Source organism: Cornus florida, unplaced genomic scaffold (genome assembly GCF_030987335.1).
Source record: "Cornus florida cultivar Cherokee Brave unplaced genomic scaffold, ASM3098733v1 CherokeeBrave_3.0.0_Hap2_Chr10, whole genome shotgun sequence".
Taxonomy (NCBI): domain Eukaryota; kingdom Viridiplantae; phylum Streptophyta; class Magnoliopsida; order Cornales; family Cornaceae; genus Cornus; species Cornus florida.
This window is the reverse complement of record NW_026775580.1, coordinates 86,651,594-86,676,523: the sequence shown is the minus strand read 5'-3', so window position 1 is coordinate 86,676,523 and position 24,930 is coordinate 86,651,594. Positions and strand designations below refer to the sequence as shown.

At 34.9% G+C, this 24,930-nt stretch overlaps 1 protein-coding gene across 2 annotated transcripts; it reads left to right on the top strand.

The window, feature by feature from the left end:
• The first annotated feature begins 7,329 nt into the window (after positions 1–7,329).
• Positions 7,330–23,128, top strand: LOC132279731 (DEAD-box ATP-dependent RNA helicase 38-like). Of its 2 annotated transcripts, none has more exons than XM_059781766.1 (8): positions 7,330–7,619; positions 7,702–8,013; positions 9,843–10,070; positions 15,385–15,450; positions 20,387–20,806; positions 20,892–21,003; positions 22,431–22,516; positions 22,735–23,128. In XM_059781766.1, the coding sequence occupies exons 1-8, from the start codon at positions 7,536–7,538 to the stop codon at positions 22,795–22,797; spliced, it is 1,371 nt and encodes a 456-aa protein (XP_059637749.1). In that variant the 5' UTR covers positions 7,330–7,535; the 3' UTR covers positions 22,798–23,128. The 2 variants fall into 2 exon arrangements, with proteins under 2 accessions (XP_059637749.1, XP_059637750.1); XM_059781767.1 differs by having other exon boundaries at positions 7,331–7,619; positions 7,702–7,995.
• Positions 23,129–24,930: the final 1,802 nt, after the last annotated feature.

Sequence of the window (24,930 nt, the reverse complement as noted above, 5' to 3'; positions counted from 1 at the left end):
CAGCACTTCAAGATAAATCTAAACCCTAACCCTATGCAGAAGTTCCAAAGTTCGATCGATCCAACATTATCCTTCGATCGATCGAACACCCTTATCCTTATCCAAATGATTGATCTTATCCAGTTGTACCACCCTACCAATCACTTTTGTCCTTTTCCCAAAAATATCTCCTAAAATATCTCAGACTTGTCCTTATCCAAAAAGCGTAGCCCAGTTGAATCGATCCAACCTCAGTTCGATAGATCTCAGCCAAGTTCGATCGATCCAAGTCCAAGGTTCGATCGATCGAACTTCCTTCAGTGCGAAAAAGTTAAATCTTTAGCTCATTAAAAATTATCCTTATCCAATCATTAAGAGAATATTGGAGTGCATGCCGGATCATTTTTTGGGGCCATATTCCTGACTTAGTGACTAAGAAAATGACCATATATATAAAGGGAAGTGACCCATTTTGTAAAAAGCTTATCATCATTTTATTTTTACATTGTAAATATTTTCTTGTTCTCTCTAGAAAGTTAGAGATTAGGGTTAGAAGAAAAGGTGGAAGTGGAGGCTCATCTCAAGAACACATCTCTAGATCCACTCTCTCTCTCCATCTCTAGAGCTTCAAAGAAGAAGAAGAAGAAGAAGATTGAGCCATATTTGGAGCTTAATTCCATGACCACATCCACCTCCTCCATGATTGGCTAGATCTACACTTAGGGCTTGGATGAGCCCTAAGTCTTGTGTAATCTAAACCCTTGTATTTTTATTTTTGGGGATTTTATATATATATTGTTGTGATTAATGTTCAAGCCTTGTGAATTTCATGAATCTTGGTATATTTCCATGATTTATGTGGTTTAATGCTTCCAATTGATCATTTCCCCTCTATCCATATGTCTATGTATGCTAGAGTAGATGTTCATGTGCTTGTCTCTATTTCTTGTGTTGTTGATGCATGTCTATATGTATTGATGCTATAAATCTAGAGATTGTCAAAACATAGTGCTCAATGGAATGCTCTTGCTATTTTCTCGATGGTTCATACTTATTTGTTGGATGTTCCATGCTTTTAAATGCAAGTAGCATATGTCTCTAACCTTGAGGTGTATTTGGATTGTGAGCTTAATGAAAGGATTAATGACTTGTTTTAATCTATTGTGTCTTTCATATGTTGTTTAGACAATATATGCTTCATTGATTAGATATATTGTGCCTTTCACATGTTGCTTAGATATTAGATATTTAATTGGTCATCCTTGCTTATTGAATCAACCAAATACACACACACACACCAATATTGGCTAAACATGGTTCTTTATTGAATGGGTTTGTCAATTAATTTGATGGTCTATACTTGTGCTTGATGGGTTGTTCTACAATTTAATTCATACTTGTAGGTAGGAAGAGAATCTATGCTTGTTTAGATATTTCATGGCTTATTATTGCAAATTCCATGATTCTCTAGATTGATGTGTGCTACAATTGTGACTAATTTAATGGGTCATACTTAAACTAGATGGGTTGTGCTACAATTAGTTTGGGTAAGACAATTCATGCTTTAATTAGATGGTCCATGCTTAATATTGCAATTGGTAGTCGCATTTTGTTCACAACAATGTATTCCCCATTAATGGAAAGCAAGCGGTTAATTAAACAAACTTAGTGGTGATTCCAACACCCTAAGTCCTCTCTTCTCATCTCTTAAATCCCTATCTCTACTTAGTTTTATTTTACTTTCATTTTAATTAATTGTTTTCTAGATTAATCAACCAATCTCTCTCTTTGCAATCATTTGGTACATTAGAGTCGAAGTTAAATTCCAACACGTATAATCCCTTTGGACGATCCCTACTCACTCTTGCTACGTTAGTAGTAGTGTTGGTAGTGGTTTTTATAAATTTAAATTTGACCCAAAAGGCTTTTCTTGAACCGCACATTCACTACACCAATTTGGCGTTCACGAGCGGCACCCATCAGACAAAAATAGGACGATTTATTAATTCGTACTTAAAACATCTTCTACATTACTGTAATGCACAACAAATTACTGTAAAATCATAAAACTAACCAGCTCGGATTCCTTGAACACCGTCGAATCTTGAAGCTTACATACTCGTTTGTATTGTTCCCGTGCTTTTTTTTATCAAAGGCATGCGCTCCTCTGCAGTGTCATATTTAATAACATTGTGTTGATTCATACACTGGACAACGCAACTATCAAAATAATAGTGTCGCAGCTTCGCTCCTTGTTCTTCGTTCAACAGCATTGCCTAGAATTTGACCATCTAAATTCAGAAATGAAACTATCATAGGTTCATCATATCATAACAGTAAAAATACATATCAAAGAATTGAAAAAGCACGCACCAAGTTCGAGATCCAGTTTGGGTGAAACAACTCGTGTATGTCCGTCCGAGTAAGATGCATATCGTACATGGAAACTAGAATTTCACTACAAAATGTACATCATTCTTACAAATTAGTATACGTTTTGTAATACAATTGGTCTTAGTAAATAATAAGGCCCAAAGGACAATACAATGAACAACAATATATGGACTTAGGAAATTCAGAAATGTGGGTTACACTTACCCTTTATCTTGATCACCACCTCGCACAGCAGCATAACTCAATAATTTATTCTACTTTGGAGTCAATTGAATTTTCTTAGTATCCCTCGATACCCATGGAGAGAACATGTATGCTGCAGGGTTTCTGCTCCTGCTACCTCTTTTGACTTCTCTCACTGCATCCTTCCCTTTACTATGTAAAGTTTGGGACGAAATATCAATGACTGGACAACTAGGAGTTATATGTGCTGCTCCTACGTTCTCCTCCAAAGCCATGCCCACAACATCATTCAACTCTGTCCTCTCATCCTCATTCAGTATGTCATTGCTGCTGGAAGTAAAGTGGGCATGATCTGTACCACAAAATTCTGGTGCCTCACCTGCTTCAACAGGAGCGCCAAATGTTTCCCTCTCATCTTCATTTTCAGAATTTTGCGCCGCATCTTTATCCTCAACGGACACTCCCCCATCTGCTGTACAAACACTCGGTTTTCCTCCTGCCCTTTTCGACTTTTTCTTCACCAATCTCTTCATTTTCTCCACCTTCCTCTTCAACGTTTTCCTGTTTTCTGCTTATCTTTCCATTTCGTTACGAATTTCTTTAACGTAACGCTGCATACAAAATTTTAAGGATTAAACACTAATCAATTGCATATTCACAATTTCATTCACACTCATTAACCGTAAAGTAATATATCGTTACCTCAACCTCACTTTCCGAACAACTACCATTATCTTTTTCACCTCCACACCACGACGATGACGGACAGTGGGGCACATTCACCTTGAAAGGAATTAACTGTTCCATATAAATATTTCAAACCAAATGTACGTAAATAAGGAAACGGTGTCATATACAACATAAATTGGGAACTTTCAAATACTTGTAAAATTTAGTGTCATACCTCACCCATTCCAAAACCTCCCATTTTCAACTCCCATTTAAAGCGTTCCCGTACTAGGGTTGTGTCCCAAAACTGAAGACTGCTTATTTCGCCCATGCTGGGATAACAGCGGTATTCCACTTTACACCTCATCAGATAAAGAAACTGATTTAAAAAGTACCGACTTTAATCAGTAATGATTCATAGTAATGACATAAATTATAAAGTTAATTGCATATTATAAGTAGCTTGTGTTATTTACCTGCAAGAAGAGCACGCATCCGATATACTCGTGCTTCATTTTTCCACCTCCTTCAGATTCACCCAAATGAGCCACCAAAGTTTCAAGCACGTAGGTACACTAGTTGTATGACTTGATTTCATTGACATTATCCACTGTCTTTAATTCTTTCACATGCGCACTATAACGCCCATTGGGCGTTAGAAAAGCCACACATGCAAAAAGAACAAAAGCTCTTTTGAAATCATCGCCAGGCTCACATTGTTGTACCCTTTCCATCAGATCATTTACATGCAGCCCACTTCGATATGCACCTTCAGTTACCCAATCAGCTTTAAAAAGCTGACATGTAGGAACGTCCCTAATTCCAGCGGGTAAGCCAAAGATTTTCTGGACATCAATAGCATTTATTGGAAGATATTGATTATCTTCAAGTTGAATGCGCCGTTTCTTGATGTCCAAATGCCCAATTATATAATCAAAGAGTGAGGTAGACAAATGGTCACATTTTAGGTTTAGCAAATTGCCAAAACCTATATTTGCCACATCCTTCCTCTTTTCGTCTCCAAGTGTACATACCGTGTTAATAAATTTGGAGAGTGAGCATTTGTTCCACCCACTTTTCACCTTGTATTGAACCTGCAACTTCCCAATAAATTTAACGTCACATTACAAATTTCATTTTACTAGCAGTAAGGAACCATCAATTATATTCTTTTATACTTCATATTATGTTATGAAAATAATAACAAATTATATTAAAAATTTAATCAAACTCCCCAACTTACCTTCTCCTTCTTCTTTTTGTTCACTAGTAACCCTCCACGGCTTTTGAACTCCGAATCACGCAATATTTTTTCGTCATAATACGGACGCTTCTCCACCATGGTCATACCATTCCATGCTTCCTTACATTTCAATTCGGATATTTTTTTATCCCCACCCTTCACTGCCCATGGACTTGTTGATACTCCTTCATGAAAGCAGCCTTCATACACACAATATCATATATAATATTAGCAAATCAACATTAGCATTTCAATTCAATAGATATGCTTGACAACTTATTTCACAACTTATCATTTCAAAGATAAACATGTTGCATCAAATATTCACTAAACTTTCAGACAACTGAAAATTATATTTACTCAACAGAGAACTATAATTGATACAAATGCTATTCTTAACATTAATACTAAAATGAATGTATACTTACTTGAACAATAGGTAAACTCCTCCTCCACGACGCATATTATTGACTGATGCGCTACTGCTTGACTGCAGATCATAATTCTCTTCGTCTGCCCGAACATTATAATCCTCATCACGAGTACGACTACGAGTATGAGCAGGACTAGATGATTTAGGGGGGGGGGGGGGTGTACAACCCGCAAAAGAAGATTGATTCTGCATCCTTTGCATCATACATTGAAGGGTAGGAGAAGGAGGCGGATCAACGACATTGTCCATTTTTTTTTTTCCGTATAGGTAATTTTTTTCGTAAAGGACCTTTCTTGCGAGCTATCGACTTCTTGCGACCCATTTCTAAATCAATCTTTAAAGCGCAGCAAAACACACTCTATTATGCATAAACAACCTTTCCACCAATTGTCAATCAACAAAATTTTAAGAAAATTCCCCCAAATTTTAAATATATGCAAGTATAAATACACAGTATAATATATACATACACTAACATATACACTAACAACGTCAATAGACATGAGAAAATGCCCGCTTTCAAATCCAAATCACTGTTACAACCAACAACAACAGAAGGTTTTGGTGAAAAGAATCTGAATTCGTTCTCCTTCACTCTTTTATTAATATATATATATATATCTAATTTACTCAACAGGTTATTTTTTACTTAATTGTTTATTTGTTTCCTTACTTTTCCCACTTGTGTAACTGACAATGATGAAATGTGGGAGCATTACTTTGTGGGAAATCATGGGAAGGTCTTCGGCTTATTTTCAAAAACATTACAACCATGTTCAGTTATTTATAATGAACAATCATAACTCTCAATGCAAACTTACATTTCATACAATGGAAAATTTATTCTAACATATTAAATTGGAAGTGTAAAACCTCCATTTCTTATTATACTGAATATCCCAAATATATTGTAGTATTTACCACGATTAAAACACTGCATTACAGGAATACAATGGGAATTTTATTCTAACATCTTAAAATGGAAGTTTAAAATATAACATATAATATAGAATATAACAACTTTTTCACAATTTATTAATATGATTTTCACAATTTCTGATTCAATTTTTCACAATTTAATAACACTTCAAGAATAACTAAACAAAACTAAAGAAACACAATGTCATACGATTCACAAATTCACTTACAAAACCAGTACACTGTAACTTCGCTTCCTCAGCCTTAAATCAACCACACGACACTGCACCTTCCTCTTCCCCGCCGTTCAATCAAACATTTCCAAACAAATTGTAATTTTGGAAAGAAGAAAATTAACGAAAGCTGGGACAATGTAAGAAAGACCAATTTATTTCTTTCTATATTTTGGGAGAGAAGAACAAAGAAGATTCAGAACAGACGCTATACATTTGTCACTGTAGCTTCATCTTCTTCGACGTTCAATCAAACATTTGGAAATAAATTGTAAATTTGGAAAGAAGGAAGACAAATCGGGAGAGAAAAACCAAAAAGAAAATTACATATTTCGAAGAGGCGATTCGTCAGTGTTGGAAAGAAATTGTAAATTTGGAAACAAGGAACAAAAATTGGGCAAGCAGAGTAAGAAAGAATATTATAAGAAGTGGCGCAGATAAATTCGAAGTCCTCCAATCGCCCCTCAATCGCTCCTCAATTGTGTTTTCCAAATCCTCCTTCCGACTTAGAAAATGAAGGATAATTTGGGATATTTTTGAATGTCAAGGATATTTGAGTAAATTTTTCAAATTTTAAATATATGCAAGTATAAATACACAGTATAATATATACCTACAGTAACATACACAGTACATACACTACCGTAATCACCGAGGTAACTTTTTGTGGGCCAAATTTTTTTAATTACGTGGCCCAGATTGGGCCACACATCCGAACGGGCGGGAACAGGAAGAGGAGAGGATTCCTGCCCACGCTTACACCCTATCCTTTAACACTCTTATATTGTGTGTTTGGATAGTATTAGTTATAAGATAAAAGAAAAGAAAAGAAAGGATAGTTTAGTGAGGAAAGAAAAGAAAAGAAAAGAAAGAATAGTAATAATTTCTATTTGTGTTTGGATAGACCGGGGAGAAAAGAAAAGAAATGATAGTTATTCTTGTTTGGATAAGATAGAGGAGAGAAAAGAAAAGAAAGGATAATAGACAAATTACTTTTTTATCCTTTTATAATCACGGGACTTGAATAGAATAATAAATTTGTGTATTGATTTGTGGAGGCTAATTTTGGTATTATCAAAATACCACTAAATCACTATCCTTTCTCTCCCTATCTTCTCAAAATTGAGGAGAAAGCAAATGAAAGATACGGAAGGATAGCTATCCCTCCCTATCTCTCCCTATCCCTCCACTTAACTTACCCAAATACACACTACACTATCCTTTCTTTTCTTTTCTTTTCTTTTCTCTCCCTATCCCTCCAAATCAACCCTACCAAACACACCCTAAAATAATTGATTCGAGGGCTCATATCTGCATAACCCTAAACCCTAATCCCTCTCTTTTCTCAGTCACGACCTAATCTGATTCAAGCATAAGCATCGGCGACGACGACTATCCGGATCTCATCACCCCCAACACTTATTTACTGGACCAAAGAAGGCCGAAAAAGTAAGATTCGGGAGCACACTCGCCAAGAACTACAATGGCCGACACGATCTCGGACTCCTTGGTGATCGACGACTCGAAGAAAGTGAACAAGTTCCTCGAGGATTCCAATATCAAAGCCGTGTGCTCTATTTTTCCTTATCTCCTTAATTTAGGGGTTTTTGATTTCGAGTTTGATTAGTTTAGGGTTTGTTTCGTTTCAGGTCACGACCGGCGATATATTGTATTCGTCTGCAAAGAAGTTCGAGGACTTGAATCTCTCGCCAGAATTGCTGAAGGGTTTATATGTGGGGATGCAGTTCGAGAGGCCAAGCAAGATCCAAGCCTTCAGTCTGCCGATGATTCTCACCCCGCCTTACAAGAACCTGTTCGCTCAGGCACACAATGGTTCTGGTAAAACCACTTGTTTCGTGCTCGGCATGCTCAGCCGTGTAGATACGAAGCTTAATGCTCTCCAGGCGCTTTGCATATGCCCTACCAGAGAATTGGCCATTCAGGTTTGGAATATATATACAGTAAATATGTATTGATCTTTATATGGTATTTGTGTTTGAATTCTGATTGTTCCTTGGAGTGCTTGTGAAATTATTAGTTAATGGTACTCTTTAGGTCAGATTTGAGTCTTAAATTGCACTTCATTTACGTGTTCTTTCTATATATATTTATCGGTTATGTTTTATGGTCTAAGGGCTAATTCAGTAAGTGATTTTTAAAAAAATGTGTCTTATCATCGCAGAAGACTGTAAGTGGTTGAGTTTAAAAAATAACTTTTTAATAACTACTCTACCCTCATATAATTGTGTTCTCTCTTTAAGGTTTCTCTCTATGATTTTTCTAAGGAAAATGAATTACATGTAACAAATTCCAAAAAAATAAAAAACATAATACTACCTAATATATTTTAAACGAATATATAGCCTTTTGGTTACCATTTATATTGATTCACTATAGAAAACAATAATTTATAGAATAGAATTCTATTCAATTTCAACGTACTTTCTTTTTAACACTATTTTTATACCCTACATAAATATTATGTAATTATTTATATAATAGAATTCTATTCTCGGAGAAAAATTGTCTTTTAGGTACTTTCTTAATACTCTTTCCAATACCCTACCATGTAATCCAAAATCCATATATTTTAAATTTTACTTTTTTTAATCTTTTGTAACATCTTTTTCATATCCAAAACCTATATATTTTAAATTTTCATTAATTATTTATATAATAGAATTATGTTCCTAGATAAGAATTCTTTTTCACTTTCCTTAATTTTTGTAACACATTTTTTAATACCCTACAAAAATATTATGTAATTCAAAACACATATATTTTAAATTTTACTTTCTTTAATTTCTGTAACATCATACCTACAAAAATATTATGTAATCCAAAACAAATATATTTAAAATTTCCATCAATTATTTATATAATTGAATTTTATTCCTAAATAAGAATTCTTTTTCAAGTATTTTCTTTAATCTTTGTAAAACCCTTTTCAATACCCTACCTAAATATTATTCAATCCAAAACTTTTATATTTAAAATTTTCATATTTATTTATTTCATTGAGTGAATGTGGTTGTTTTATTAATATTTTTGTATTATAAATATAAAATTGTTATGAGTATCAGATATTAAGGGCAAAAATGTAATATGTACAACTTTCAGACTTCAGCTTTTGTATATAACGAACAATCTTAATGAATTCGGCACTCAAAATTAAAATGTTATCAAACAGGTTTTCAAATTAATACATTCAGCGCTTAAAGATTCAATGCTTAAAATTCAGTACTTGAAATTTTCAGTACTTAATTTTCAGTTTTATCAAACACCACCTAACTAATGGTATGACTACATGGAAATTTTGTTTTGCAAGTTTATGGTTTAAATGATGATATTTTAAAGATAAGATATATGTGTATATTGATATGTATTTATATATTTTGTTCTCTCTACATTCACTTTTAATTAATTATAGTGAGTGGATGGTTCTCTTTGTTCGCAGGGTTTAATTAAGTGTACTCTTAATACACTGAGTTCAGACTTCAGTGTTGATTTATTATCAGTGCAGTAGTGTGTAATTCCTAATGTATAGTTCAATTCTGCTGGATCTTTGGAATTTTTATGAATTTAGGGCTTAATTAACGTAGATGGTTCTTTGGCATGTTTGTGTGTTCACGGTTTAATTGATGTTGTTCTTTAGGGTTTGAGTTGAGGTTTTAATCCGTAGTAGCAGGAGGGATGAACGGTGTATATGGATGCATATATAATTTTGCTTGTTTTTTTTTAAGTTTTATGAGGTCTGGATTTTTATTAATGGTAGCGAGTGATGGTGCAGAACATGAAAGTTCTTCAGAAGATGGGAAAGATCACAGGAATTACTGCCAAATGTGCTGTGCCAATGGATAGCACTAATTATATTACAGTTAAGAAGCGCCTACCAGTGACGGAGCAAGTGGTGATTGGCACGCCTGGAACTATAAATAAATGGGTGGAGGCAAAAAAATTGGGCATGAGTTATATGAAGATTCTTGTTTTTGATGAGGCTGACCACATGTTGGCTGAGGTACATATTTTCTTAAAATTATATTCTATTATTTGTAATGCTTATAGTGAAATTCAAATCTTTTGGGGGCCTTTTGAGAAAGTATATTATGACTTTCTCAACTCAACTAGTGTGTACGACATCTTTTTTGTTGGGATGTCGAGTTCTAATAAATTTGGACTTTGCATAAGTCATGCACAATGTTTATTGGTGTGGATTGTGGACTCTCTAATAAGATTTTGCATTATTGATCTGTTAACATGTCTACCTCATAGAATCGTAAATGCTGAGTTCTAAGCACTGATTCATTACGAAAACGATTATCAATATGTCATGACATTCGAGAAAGACTGAAACCATAGAAATTTAAGAGTGTGTATTTTTTTTTCCCCAATTGTCCAGATGCATGATTGCATATGTATCCATTTGGTGATGTTCCTGGAATTCTTAACTTCCATCTTGTCTTCATCTTTTGCCAATTTTTGCCATATTATGTAAATATGTAAGATTTAATGTAATGACCTTGACATTTTCCTTCCCTTTTTTCCGTTTTTACGGATTTTCTTTTTCCGTTGACCTTTTCTTTTTTTCTTTGTTTTTTTTGTCCCTTCGGTCTTCGGGTCGTCTTGAGTATTCGGGAATAGTTTCCGACACTCTTTCTTTTAGAGATTGGTATCAACCTTGTGATGACGGTGCCATCTCCTTTCCATTTACGACGTCTTCCTTTTCTTTTATTAGTACTTGTTTGTTTATCGTATCCCATCACGTGACCTTAGGATTTGTGCTCGGATTTGACTTCCGACTTCACGTGCGTTCACTCCATTTGATTTCCATGAAATGCGTATCTTTACTTTTGTAGAAAGCGTGCTAGATGGTTTTTTTTTTTTTTTTTTTTTTTTTTTTTTTTTTTTTTTTTTGTAGGGGTATGGATGCATAGTTTCTTCGGAAACATTTTCTTTTCTTGGGGTGTTTTTCGTAATTATCCGCTGTAATTATTTTTCGTCTTAGAGACTTTTGTGCAATTATTCCTTGAGATATTTAGAGGGGGGGACCTTTTTGCAATTTCCTGAAAGTGTGACAAGTGTCGCACTCTCATTTGTTCAATTGTCATCATTCCATTGGTGACACTTGGAAGCCTTGGATGATGACATGGGGAGGGTGAGGATTCACCCACTTGTTGGCCTACGATTGATGCACTTGTTGGCTTTGGATGTTGACAAGTGTAGGGCTTAGATAAAGCCTTGTGAGGAGGCTTAAGATGGTGACAAGTGTAGGCTTAGGATGTGATCTTATGAGGGTGTGTGAGGTATTGACAAGTGGTGGGGTGAGATGAGTTGTGTGTGTGTGAGAGGTAGTGCTAGCTCACATAGTGAGTGGAGGAATACACTAAATTCATTTTAGGTATTCTTCTGTTTCTCTCTCTCTCTCCCACCTTGCCTCCATTATAGAACACCTTAGACCTAGACCTTTAGCCTTGGTTTTGAACCATTTCCTCTCACCTTTTGGCTTAAGTCTTGGAAGACGAAAGCTTCCCCTCATCCTCCTCTATAATACTCTTGTCAGGTTTCTTGATTTACCTTGATTTGCTTTGGATTCTAGAGATTCAATTCTCTAGTGAGGTAGGGGATGTCCTATGTTTATACCCTTAGTGTTTTAATGCTTATTTTGGGGTTAAATGTATGTTGTATGCATGCTTTACTTCTAGAACTTGCATATAGGTTGCTTTAGTATATGATGAACTTAGGGTTTTATGATGAATATAGCTTGTATACAACCTATATATTGTGTATGTGTTGATTCCTTTGGGTAATCTTAAATCTAGAAACTTTCATGTATGGTGGTTACTTAAATCTAGTGATTCCTATGTAGATAGATTACTTGATTTATGTATAAAGCATGCCTATAAATTGTTGTATATATTCTATGCTATGTTGATGTTGAGATAAGGACTTGAACTTGCTATGTAATGAGGGTAATGTATTTTATAAGTTGACGTGTTATTGTAGCTTAGAGATTTGCATTGTAAACTTGTAGTAGTATAGTTCTTATGCGTGAATCATGGTGTGTGTGCCACTACAGCTTTAGGAGCATAGTGGTCATTATTCCATTCATGAGTTCATTTGATTTTAAGTTGTGTATGCACGGCATACATAACAAGTTTGAAGGATGGACGCAATCCGAATATTGAAAATAGTGGACACTGGACATCGCGTCTAGTGGGTGGAAGGTCCCATAGCACATTGGCCAATGGGGTGCGGAAGTGCACCAATTCTCTTTTGATATCCGGGATTTGATTCCGGTATCTCTTTTCACTACATTGCATCATGGAGTACATGTGTGAGTTGCATCATAGTGGAGTCTATGGGCAAATTATTTGGTAACTCTTGGAGTGATGTTTGCCTTGTTATCCTTTTAGCTTTGTGGTTATTGTTATCACAGTATATGCTCATCGTTTGCTTTTGCTTTCATTTACAAGTTGACAATACTTTTGAAGTTGTATCTTGTTGAGTTCATTTGTTGCAAATGATTTATAATATGTTTCAATTGTAGCTTTAAGGTATCCTTTAGCTTCCTTATTGAACTTAGACGTTAGGTAGCATGCTCCGTGTGGATTCGGTCTATATATAACTTGCAAATTCATTAAAACTTTAGGTCATACGTATGTTTTTCCTGCAAGTAACTTGTTTACTCACCCTAGTTGTGTGGGATATTTTTCAAGTAAGGAGACTTGTTTTGAGATGCACAACATCCCTAGGTTGGCTTAGTAGTTTTGGGTACTCTTTGTGTAATTTTATATGCATGCAAGTGTTAGCTTGTCATGCTTTCTTATGAAATTGTAATATCAGGCTTAGTTTCAACATGCCGTTTTTACCTTGGAGTATGCAATGTGTACCTAAGTGCACCCTTTGAGACTCTTTTTATATTTATGATATGTGGCCAAGGGCAAATATCTTTTGATTTACATCTATGCACTTTGGTTTCGTATGTTAATTACAAAAACAATTTTATGAACTTGACGTTTGACATATGATATTTTGCAAATGATATGTATTAAGGTTTTTGGCCATTGGAACGCGTGTAAATATGTATATTACGTTTGCGTGTATGCTCACTTTGCACACAACACCACATTTGCATGAAATGAATGTTTGCAGGTTCAAGTATTTTCACATTTTTCACAAAATCTGAGCTTAAGGGCATTATGGGTATTTCACTTGAAAAATAAGACTTGGTTTTGACATGGTTGACCAGAAAACATGATTTTAGGGGGGTTACTTCACAATTTTTTTCCCAAAAATGTCATTTAAGGCCTCAAAACCACATTTCAAAATATCATTTCTTGTGCAGCCCTGTGATCACGCCTGCAGTGCGATCACACTTTCTTTGATCGCACTGGATGCAATTGATCGCACCTGACCTTGCTGCTACTTGGCATTTTTTTTTGTTTGTCTTCAAAACTTCGGGACTTCATATCTTGGCCGTCCGAACTCCAAATCAAGTGATTCTTGAGTTTAATTTTATTAATTTTTTGTTGTCTTTATAATGGTGTGCTCGGTATCTCCCACTTCTATTTTAAAAAGACTATTTTACCCCTAAGGTTGTACTTAATCGTTTTCAAAACTTTGCTTCTGCTTTTGTTTTTCTTTTGAGTTCCACGGCTTCATAGGAAGCCACTTTTGTGTCTTAGAGATGATGCGCATCTCTAGAGACCTTGGTTTAACCTTTTGCATCCGCATTCGAGGTCTCGGCTGGGTGAAATGACTGTTTTACCCTCGGCCCTTTTCTTGTAGGGTTTTGAAACCCTTGCATCCGTTTTGCTTCTGTTGTGTCTCGGGACTCTTCGGGAAGTCTCCTTTGTGTCTCAGGGATGACATACATCTTTAGATTCCTTGTTTCTCCCTTTTGCTTTCGCATTTGGAATCTGTTATCAGGTCAACCTTCGGGTCATCATAGGACCCACTGGGTTGAAAAATCCAGGGCTGTCACATTTAAATAGGAGAAGCTTTAATTACTAATTTGTCCCAGGAGTTTAAAATTAATACATGGAGTTTATTGTATAATTTTTTCTTTATTAATGTTATCTAGATAGTGTTCCTTTTTTGTTTTGTCAAAAAAAAAAAAAAAAAATTTGCTTGGTGCATCCTAACAATATTACCCTTTTTTGTCATGTCCATTTTTATCCGCTACATATTTTTTTTTGGTTACAATCATCCCAAGTTCATGTCTTCCCTATCTTGTCAACATCTTCTCCTCTCTACAGAGCAATTCTAATTAGAAACTTTCTATATAATATATTTGTATGTATACACATACATGCAACTAGATAACTTGATTGAAATTGTAGTCCTTAAATATTTTATTGCATAAAGTATTTTAATAATGGATGCTATTGGTTATGTGTCCTTTTAAGACACACAAATAGTCAAGTGGTTCTTTATACTTTATAAACGTTGAAGTGTACCTATAGAGAAGAGTCCCTTGGTGTGTCAAGTATTTTGCTTCTTCAATCATTTGAGTTGAGCACGTGGGATCAAGAACAGGATATATGGTGTACACACTTTTCTTAGGTTCAACCTGTCCTTTACTTAACTCTTGAATTGCTGTTTTGGAGCAATCTTTTGCATCTCTTTTAAGTGTTGTGCCAAATTGTACTGGTTGTATCTCATTTTTTTTTTTTTTTTCTTCCTAGTTGGGTACTCACACACACATGCCTCCATTGAGGCTCGAACCCCTGACCTCTCTTTGAGAAGCAGGGGTTTGGTACCGCTAGGCCAGGCCTGTTGGAACAATTATGAGGTTTGGCAGAGTTAGGCTGAGCTTGCCAAGTTATTTGATGTAAAGTTTATATTGTCTTGGAGCACGGTGCTGAATATAGTGAAATTTAATATGTCATTGATTTTGGAATGATACCCAATCTTTTATATCTAGGTTAACATGCAATTTTAGTCCGCTTACTATTAGTTGCTTGGTAGTGTTAAGCAAAGATGCTTTTACCTTGATTGATTTATCGTACAAGGAAATGTATTATATAAGGAATAAAGGCCATTTCCTAATGTGGTTCTCATTTGTCATGGGTGTTGGGATTGGTGGACTGGGTATACAAGGTATATGATTGACCTTTGGCTTTATTAGCAGCCTAGGGTTTGTCACCACACCAAGCAATGGTCCTAACTATTATTCAAGTAATGATGCATCACTTTTTGTTAATTCTGTAAGTAATTACACACTGCAGAAAATTTAAGTTGTATATGAAAATGGGATTGACTAACAAAATAATTTTTATGTTCTATAAACTTTCTGTTAATCCTTGATTGCTTATCAATCTTTTGTGCAGACTGGCTTTAAGGATGACTCCTTGAGGATTATGAAGGCGATTGTTAAATGCAATTCTGACTGCCAGGTTTGTTGCACTTATCTGTTATTATGCTTCTTGAACTAGGTGATTTAATAATAAGCTTGCTTTTTGCACACCCACTTATAATTTTTTTTTACGTTCTACTTTATGGTGTAATTGGAAAAATATGATCTTGAGTTCCCCTTTCTCTCTCTCTCTCTCCCCCCCCCTTTTCCCTCTTCTCATTGGCTGGGTAAAGAGGCTCAACAATAGTAGAGTATTTGGATATATGGTAAAGCCTTCTCTGAGTTGGAAACAGTAGCCACGACTCTGAGTAGAATAATACAGATAGATAAATATACTGCTAGTTCACTTTGAACGCACTATGATGTATGACTACTTAGCTTGTTATATTTCATGTCAGAGACAGTTTGAACATATTGTAGTTTGAATCTTGTTTTAAAAGTCTAAATGATGCTAGAGGGGGAGCTTAGCTTGAATTTTTACTTTTTGTTCTATGTACTTCTTGTCAAGACTACTTCCATCAAAACTCCTTTAACTAAAGAAAGAAAGAGGATGAACACTAAGTTCAATGTAATTAGTTAAGGCTCAATACACCCACTAGTTTCTACTTCCTTGTATTTTCATGAGGCTAGCGCAAATGTTTTTCAGTTCAAATGAAACATATATTGGACAATTGGAGAAACATTTTGGGCAACTAAGAACAATATATGCATAAAGCGAGTGTGATATAAATGCAAACTTTGAGATGGACATACGGCTAGACAAGAAATGATAGATTCGTGAAATGGCTAAAGTAGCATCAATTGGAGATGGAGAAAATCGATTAAGATGGTTTGGATAAGTGTGCCAATTAGGAAGAATGACATGGTGAACATTGAAGGTAATACTAAGTGAAGGGGAAGTTCAAAGTTAAGTGGGTAGAGTTAGCAAGGTAGGATATGATAAAATGTGGTTTGACTTGGGCAATGACCTTTAGATAGAGAGAGAAATGAAAAAATAGAATTCATGTACCCTCCCTCTAAGTTGCTGGGAAAAAAGGTATTTTTGTTGTATTTTATGGTACATGTTTTTGATTTCTTAGAATAGGATTCTGGAAAAGAGGTGTTGACCCAAACTAAGAACGGTAAAATATGATGGTTTCTAGATCTGGATAGGAATATATATGCATATGTATCAATCATTAGGTATGGCAATGGGGCGGGGATTTCATTCCCCATCCCCGTTTAATTTCCCACCCCCATGACTGCCTAAAACCCATCAGATTTTTCAAAGCAGCCTCCATCTCCATCCCCATTTACATAATCGGTTCCCCAAAATTGCCCCAAACGGGGTGGGGCCTCGCTAGGGTGATAATTTTGGTCATTCCTAATATATATACTTTACTCATTTTATTAATATATCATAATATGTAAGGGTCATTTAATAAATTTATAGTATATTCGGGGAGGGATAGGGCGGGGCAACCATCCCCTGAAACCGCCCAAAAAAAACCCGCTGGGTTTTTCAAATTAGACTCCATTCCGATCCCCATTTACATAATCGGTTCTCCCATAGTTGTTAAAGGCTCGAGGCGCACTAAGGCGCCAAAGGCCTCCTGGAGCCTAAGCGCAAGGCGCAGTATAAGGCTCGAGCCTGATCGAAGTAAGGCGCGTGTAGATAATAATGCATATTTTATTATATATATTCATAATCAAGCTGTAATTGCAGTTAATGTAAGTAATGAATCATAAATTTATGAATTTTGTCAAATATTTCATAAGGTTAAACAATACGGTATATGATATAGAACCTTTTAATTTTGTAGTCAATAAGAAAAAAAGAAGGTGATATGAATAAATGATTAAAAAATACAAGGCGCGCCTTTTTTTGAGCCTGAGGGCTTTATGTGAGCCTGATTGAAGGGCCTGGCCTGTAGTAGGTTGAGGCGCTCGAGATGAGCCTTGACGAGCCTGGGGCTTTTTTGGAGCCTATGCGCGCATTTAAATACTATGGGTTCTCCAAAATCGCCCCCAAATGGGATGGGCCCGGGGTGGGAATTTTTGCCATTCCTTTCTCTAGATATCATATACATGGTAATAGAATAGTAGTACAATGATTGTTGGTTCAAAATAAATGGTTAGGATTTAATTTTAATATTTTAATAATAATAATAATAATATAACAATTCATTAATGATATTATTTGGGCCCGGATTAGATTGGGTTGTAAATATCGGCTCGATGATGATTTTTGTTGTGTTTTTTTTCATTTTTCTCTTGTAATAGAATATCATACCTGGACAATGCATATACCAATATTTTGGGGGTTTCTTAAAATAGAGGCGCTTATTCGGGCTTTTTTGATTATCTCATATGGAAAGAATTTTTTCTGCATGGAAACCCATTAATTGGACCACCCATTAATTTGAAAGTCTTACTCCAGCATTGGAGCTTTTACGGTGGTTTATCACCGATTGTGACCGAGAGAGTTGTTGATTCATAATTGCTCTAACAACATTAACATTGGAGCTTCTCTCCTGACTGCCAGCGGGAGCATGAATATTCTTGGCTGATGGGGGAGCTCTCATCGATCCTGACCTTGAAAACGTCTCTTTATCCCCAGAAAGAGAGATATTGTGTTTCCTCATTTGTGGTTCCGTCGTAGTAGTGCTCATGAACAAATCAACATTTTCATCTCTTGTATTCTTTTTCTTCCATAATATCAATTTTCTAAGCACTTTATCCAAACCTGCTTTGAATGAAGAAGCCATTTTGTTGCAAGAATGAATAAGAAGGAGGAAGGGAGAGGTGAGGTGGTATTATATAAACTGAATTCATGATTCTATTTTTGGAAAGATACTGGAATTGGAAAACTTATTCAAAGAGAAACTGCAGATTTCCAGAAGAATCAACCCTCTTCTCGGAAATAAAATTGATACCTTTTATTTATATGAGATGACCTAAGAAGCAAAAACAAAATAGAAGTAGATAATAGTGGACAAGTGATCCGAACTCGACTCCAATGGGTTAATGCAAGTTAACCCTAAATTTTTGCGAGTTGGCCACAACGACATTAAGGGCTTGTTAATTCTTGCAACAAAATGACTTCTTCATTCAAAGCAGGTTTGGATAAAACGCTTAGAAAATTGAAATTAAGGAAGAAAAAGAATACAATAGATGAAAATGTTGATGTGTTCATGAGAACTGCTACGACGGAATCAGAAATGTGGAAACACAATATCTCTCTTCCTTGGGATAGAGAGACATTTTCAAGGTTAAGATTGACGAGAGCTCCCCCATCAGCCAGGAATATTCACGCTCCTGCCGGTGGCCAGGAGAGAAGTTTCAATGTTAATGTTGTTGGAGTAATCATGAATCAACAACTCTTTCAGTCATAGTCGGTGATAGACCACCGTAGAAGCTCCAATGCTGGAGCAAGACTTTTAAATTAATGAGTGGTCCAATCAATGGGTTTCCATACAGGAAATCTTTCTAGATGAGAGAATCAGAAAAGCCTGGATAAGCGTCCCTATTTTAAGAAGAATCCAAAATATTGGTCTGATACAAGAGAAAAAAATCATCATCGGGCCGGGTTTTTACAACCCGATCTAATCCGGGCCCAAATAATATTATTAATGAATTGTTATTTTGTTATTATTATGAAAATATTAAATCCTAACCATCTATTTTGATCCAACAACCATTGTACTACTAGTCTACTACCCTATATATGATACCTAGAGAAAAGAATGGCAAAAATTCGGGGGATGGTTGCCCCGCCCTATCCCGCCCCGAATATACTATAAATTTATTAAATTACCCTTACTTATTATGATATATTAATAAAATAAGTTTATATATAATAAGGATGACAAAAATTCTCACCCCAGTGAGGCCCCACCCCATTTGGGGCAGTTTTGGGGAACCGATTATGTAAATGGGGACGGGGATGGAAGCTGCTTTGAAAAATCCAATGGGTTTTGGGGCGGTTATGGGGGTGGAAAAATTAAACGGGAATGGGGAATGAAATCCCCGCCCCATTGCCATCCCTATGTATCATATTTGAGAGTTCCCAGATTCTGGATATTTCAGTATGGTACTTTTTGAAACGAAACTTTTTGATAGTTGTGTATTCAAACGGTAGTTAAGGGGAACCGACTGTTCTAACACCATTAAAATTCTATTATAGAACTTCATAATTTTATAAAATAAAGTAGTCACAATATTTAATAATAAATGAAAATATATAATCATGCACATATGATGGATCTTGTTTCGATAATTTCAGATTTGATTCGACTGTGGTATCTGAAATGGCCAGTTTATTATGACTGGGATTAAAGTAGATGTAGTTCTCTTTTCAACAGTTGTGTAGGTTTTAAGATTACATATTTCAATCCAGTTGTGATATAGAAGGATATGCTTGTTTCCCGTGGTACATGTCTTCTTCTATAGATTTTAAATTATGAATCTCGTGCAACTTGCAATGTATTTATTTAATTGAATTACTTTAGAGCTTTTGGAAAATGATTATATCCCCTTCAATATCATTTCTTATTTGAGGGGAAAAATGAAATCCATGTGTGAAAATATATAGAACGAATAGAGATTTTTCTCCAGCCAAAGTGACAAACATTTGTTCGTTTTTGAGAGAATGTATTTTATTTTTTAGGTTTGCTCCTTTTATTGTCCCTTTCTTTGTATTTCTTTGCTTTAATAATTCTCTTTCTTGTTAAAGCAAAGAGAAAAAGGAGTTTATATGAGTGAATTTTAGTGCATTATGGTTTGCTGCAGAAAAAATAAGTTGTTGACACATGTTTTAATTATTTAGAGATTGTCCTATTCTTCCCTTTATTAATGCAAATATATTTATATTATACCATATTATATTATATTATTTTGGGTAAATTACACTGACCCTCCCCAAGAATTTCTTTGTGCTTTCACGATGGGACTGCATGCCTGACACCCTTCTACCTGTTGTCGCAAATTATTACCAGGTGCTTTTGTTTTCTGCAACTTTTGATGATGCTGTCAGGAATTTTGTATCAAAAATTGTTAAAGATCTCTTCAAGAATGATTACAATCAAATGTTTGTGAACAAAGAAGAGCTGTCCTCGGAGTCTGTGAAGCAGTGGTACAAGGTAAACTGCCCCGATGAACTTTCAAAGATAAAGGTAATTAAAGACAGAATTTTTGAATTGGGAAATAAGGTGGGGCAGAGCATTATTTTTGTTCGCACAAGAAATAGTGCAAGCATGTTGCATCAAGCACTTGTGGAACATGGCTATGAGGTGACTACCATTCAAGGTGCTCTTATGCAAGATGACAGGGACAAGATAATCAAGGAATTTAAAAATGGATTCATTCAAGTTCTTATTTCAACTGACCTCCTCGCCCGGGGTTTTGATCAAGCAGAGGTGCTCATTTTTATCTCTTTTTACCTATTTTTTATTTTTCTTTTTATTGCACAAAATATAGACTTCATAACATGTTTTATTTCAGGTTAATCTGGTTGTCAATTATGATCTTCCTGTGAATTACGAAACTCCATCGGAGCCTGACTATGAGGTATACTTGCATCGGATTAGCAGGGCAGGACGTTTCGGCCGCAAGGGTAAAGTCTCTCGACTTGGGGGTATCTTTTTTTTTTCTTCATCAGACTGTTCACTCGTGCAAATACTGTTGACTTATTTTGAACAAAACTCTAACTATCATGGAGGTGTTTTAATAGTCAAATCACATTTATCCGGGGTAAAAGGTAGAGATTTTGAAATTTGTTCAAGAGTACCCTAAGAGGTTCAAGCAGCTGCATTTTATTTTTAATTTAGGCGACACAGTTAATTAATTGAATTAGAATTTTTTTTCATATTATGGACCAATGGTTATTGATTAATTATATTTAGATAGTTTATTTCTGTTATGATTATTGTGATAGTGTTAATTGTAATATATTTATTTTATTATTGTTACCTATTATTCATTGTCCTTACAAACATATGATATATAAGAAAATAATAAGATGTATATAGTTGAATTTTTGGTCCCGAATTTTTAGTGCATATAACGTATTATATACATATGCATCAGTATTCGTATTTTTACGTTTCCCTTTTTTTTAAACGAATTTTTTAAACGTATTTTAAAAAAAAATATCGAATTATACTCGTACATTTCCGTACCCGTATTTTCCCCGTACCGTATTTTACTTACTATGGTGATCACTGTTAAATATTGTTCAGTTGCTAATTTTTAAGGTGTTTGAAACTGCAGCTGTGATTGGGATTCTTCAAAATAAACTTTCTGGGCTGTGGTTGTCAATGTCATTTTTTTTTTTTAATTTTTTTTTTTATTGGGCTGGGGATAAACATCACGTGTTGTGTTTTTTTAACTTCTGGGAAGTCCAGGTCTTAAATAATTTGTTTGACAGTCAGATCCTGGATTTGGAATGCTGAAATTATACTATCCTATGATTTTGCTCAGTCTTGCCTAAAGAACTTCAGCTGTATTTTTGTTTTCCTGCATGCAATCCAGAACTTTAGGAGTATCTTTAGTTATGTGAGTTCCCTCTTTTGTGGACATTCAACGTGATCAACCTGGCCTAACCAAAACATTGCGTGGAATTAAGGAAGAACTTCATATTGATTAAGTATCGTGTTGGTTAGGATTTTTCTGTACCTAGGCTTCCTGGAGTCATAAATCTGCTTCTAGCTAACTGTCAAAGCCTCACAGGGTGACGCCAACCTTGTAGGTTGGATTTGTAGGCTTGTATATGAAACGAGGTCTTACAAAAAAAAAATGGTTCTGGTTTAAACATTTATAAACTCCAGCTAGTTGTTGGTGGCTTGTTTATTTTTTATGCTCTCCTTGTTCAAGTATAATACTATAATGTAATATTAGAAGATTTGAAGCCATTTTTTTCGTCTCAGAATGAAGTGCCAACTCCCCATTGTGCATTTGCTTCATTGTTGGTAGAGATATTGTCAAAGCCTCTAATGGAATATTAAGCAGTATTTGTTTCCTGTTTTGTATTTAATTCTACAGCAGCCGTATTCAACTTGTTGTGCTTTGATAGAGATATTATGCTAATGGAGAAGATAGAGAAGCACTTTAACACCCAAGTGGACGAGGTGAGACTCCTTTTATGACTTAAAATAATGTGGGGAAGGATTATGGAATACTTTGGAATCCGAAACTAGTTGTAAGAGTAGCTGTAGTAAGATTTTAAGTTGCATGTTCCTATACTTTTCTTGTAATAATACAAGTATAAATGTAGTAGTTGTAAGATGGGTACGAGAAACTTTGATATAGTTATATCACCACCTTATGTTGCTGCTATGTAACGCAGGTCCGGTCCTGGAACAGCGAGGAGGATTTTGAGGCTGCCTTAAAAAAAGCTGGTCTCTATTAAAGATTGTGTTATTGGGAAGATTATTCTTCCAACCACGTGTGGTTATTTGGTTATCTGGTAAATTATCAGTCCCCAAATCAATCACCAGTTTTTGGATGTTGGTTTTGGGTTTAAACAGAATTAGTTTTTGGATGTTGATTTTGGGTTTAAACAGATGATTGATCTTCTTCTTGTATATTGTGTGTTATTGGGAAGATTATTCACATGGTAAATTATCAGTCCTCAAATCAATCACCAGTTTTTGGATGTTGATTTTGGGTTTAAACGGATGATTGATCTTTTTGTTGTATAGAAATTTGAAGTCGATGTTATATAGTTTATTTGTTGACTACATTTGATCTAGTCTCTTCTATGTTTGGTTGGAATACAAGCCCATTGTAGAATTGATAGAACAGTTTTCCCCACATTTTTAAAAGTCATGTTTGCTATGCCACCTCCTCCCTTTATTTATTTTTTATTATCTAATTCCTCAACTCTTTTAGTGCTGCATATTTTGGTTGGACGATACTTGGGTTCTCACCCTGGTCGGACCATGTACGCTATCCGATGTTCTGATGTGGATCAATAGCAAATGAACATGATGTGAGTATGATACCCTGTACAACCATACCAAATGGCTTTATTACCCTTGTAGTGATATTTAATTACTAAAAATCAAATTTTATGTATTGTTCTTCCATCTCTTTATATATATGTCAATATGTATTTATATTGCTCTGGCTCTTTTGCAAATAACCCATTTAAACTACAAACGACGCCGTGAATTATTAATTTATTGTAATTAAGGACAAACTTGTCACAAAAACTATTTTACTCTTTCTCATTAAATTTATCATTTTGTATTATATTTTTTTATTATCTCTTATCTAAATATTAATTATACCAAAATAGAAAAAAAAAAAAAAAAAAAAAAAAAAAGATTTGAAAATACCATTTTCTAAAATTATTAATTTATTATTACAACTTTAATTTTTATAATAAATATACTTCGTAAAAAAATTCCTTCTTTTTCATACAATATATCAATGGAAAAATTAATGAATTACTCAAATAAAAAATACTTCCTTTTTCATGCAATATATTCATGAAATTAAGAAATTACTTAAATTATTTTAAAGTTTTTTACTTAGGATTTTTATTTAAACAATTAATATAAAAAATTAAAGGTAATTAGTATATTTTTCTTCATAATTTATTTTAATTAAAAAAAATAGATTAAGTGAAATTATATAGGAAAACAATATTATGGTCATTTAATAGTAAATATGTGACAACCCGAATTTCAAAGAATCTGGTGTGTCAGCGAGTAACCCGAAAACTGATTTGATAACGAATTCCAAACGAGGAAGCAAGAAAAAGGGGTAGGGTCTCTAGAGATGGACACCACCTCTAAAACGCCGAAGTGACTTCCCGAGAAGTCATGAGACTTGAAAAGAAACAACGCAGAAGCAAAGCGCCACATCAACTACATGGTTAAAGTGACCAAAAAATGTGTCAACAAGGATAATATATGACGTACTAATCATATATGGGCATTTCTCAAGATTCTAGACCCTAACGGAAAAGGTGGAACAAACGACGTTTCCCTAGTTAAGAGATACCCTGTCTCACTAAAACTACTATAACTCTCACCACGGTTGGAGTTTCTATGTGTGGTTGGTACCATTGGAAAGCTGACTTAAAGCTCTTGAAAATTGACTCAAGAATGACCTAATTTGGATTAGAAATGAATGAGATATGGCTGTTCAAAGTCTGCGCAGCAAAGCTGTCCTAGAAATTGAAAAGATGCTGAGTTTCAAGGAGGATGCTGAGATGTGTATACAAAGTGCTGAGATGATGCTGCTGTCAAGTTTATTGGTGCAAGGGCTGGATTGAGTAGTGATTTTGAGTTCCAAGCTGCTGTGGTCATTTCCAAGGGCTGTCATAGGTATAACTAAGTTATTTACACTTACTCAGTACACTGTTTTGCACTGAAACATGCTGAAAGTGATTTTGATCTCTAATACCTGTGCTTGAGGCTATTTTCTGGTGTTAATGATGTGATTTGAGTACAATATGATTAAGACTTGCTGTTTAATGACTTATTTGAGTGCTAGCAAGTATATTTTGATGAATCAAGGCTGTTAAAGTTGG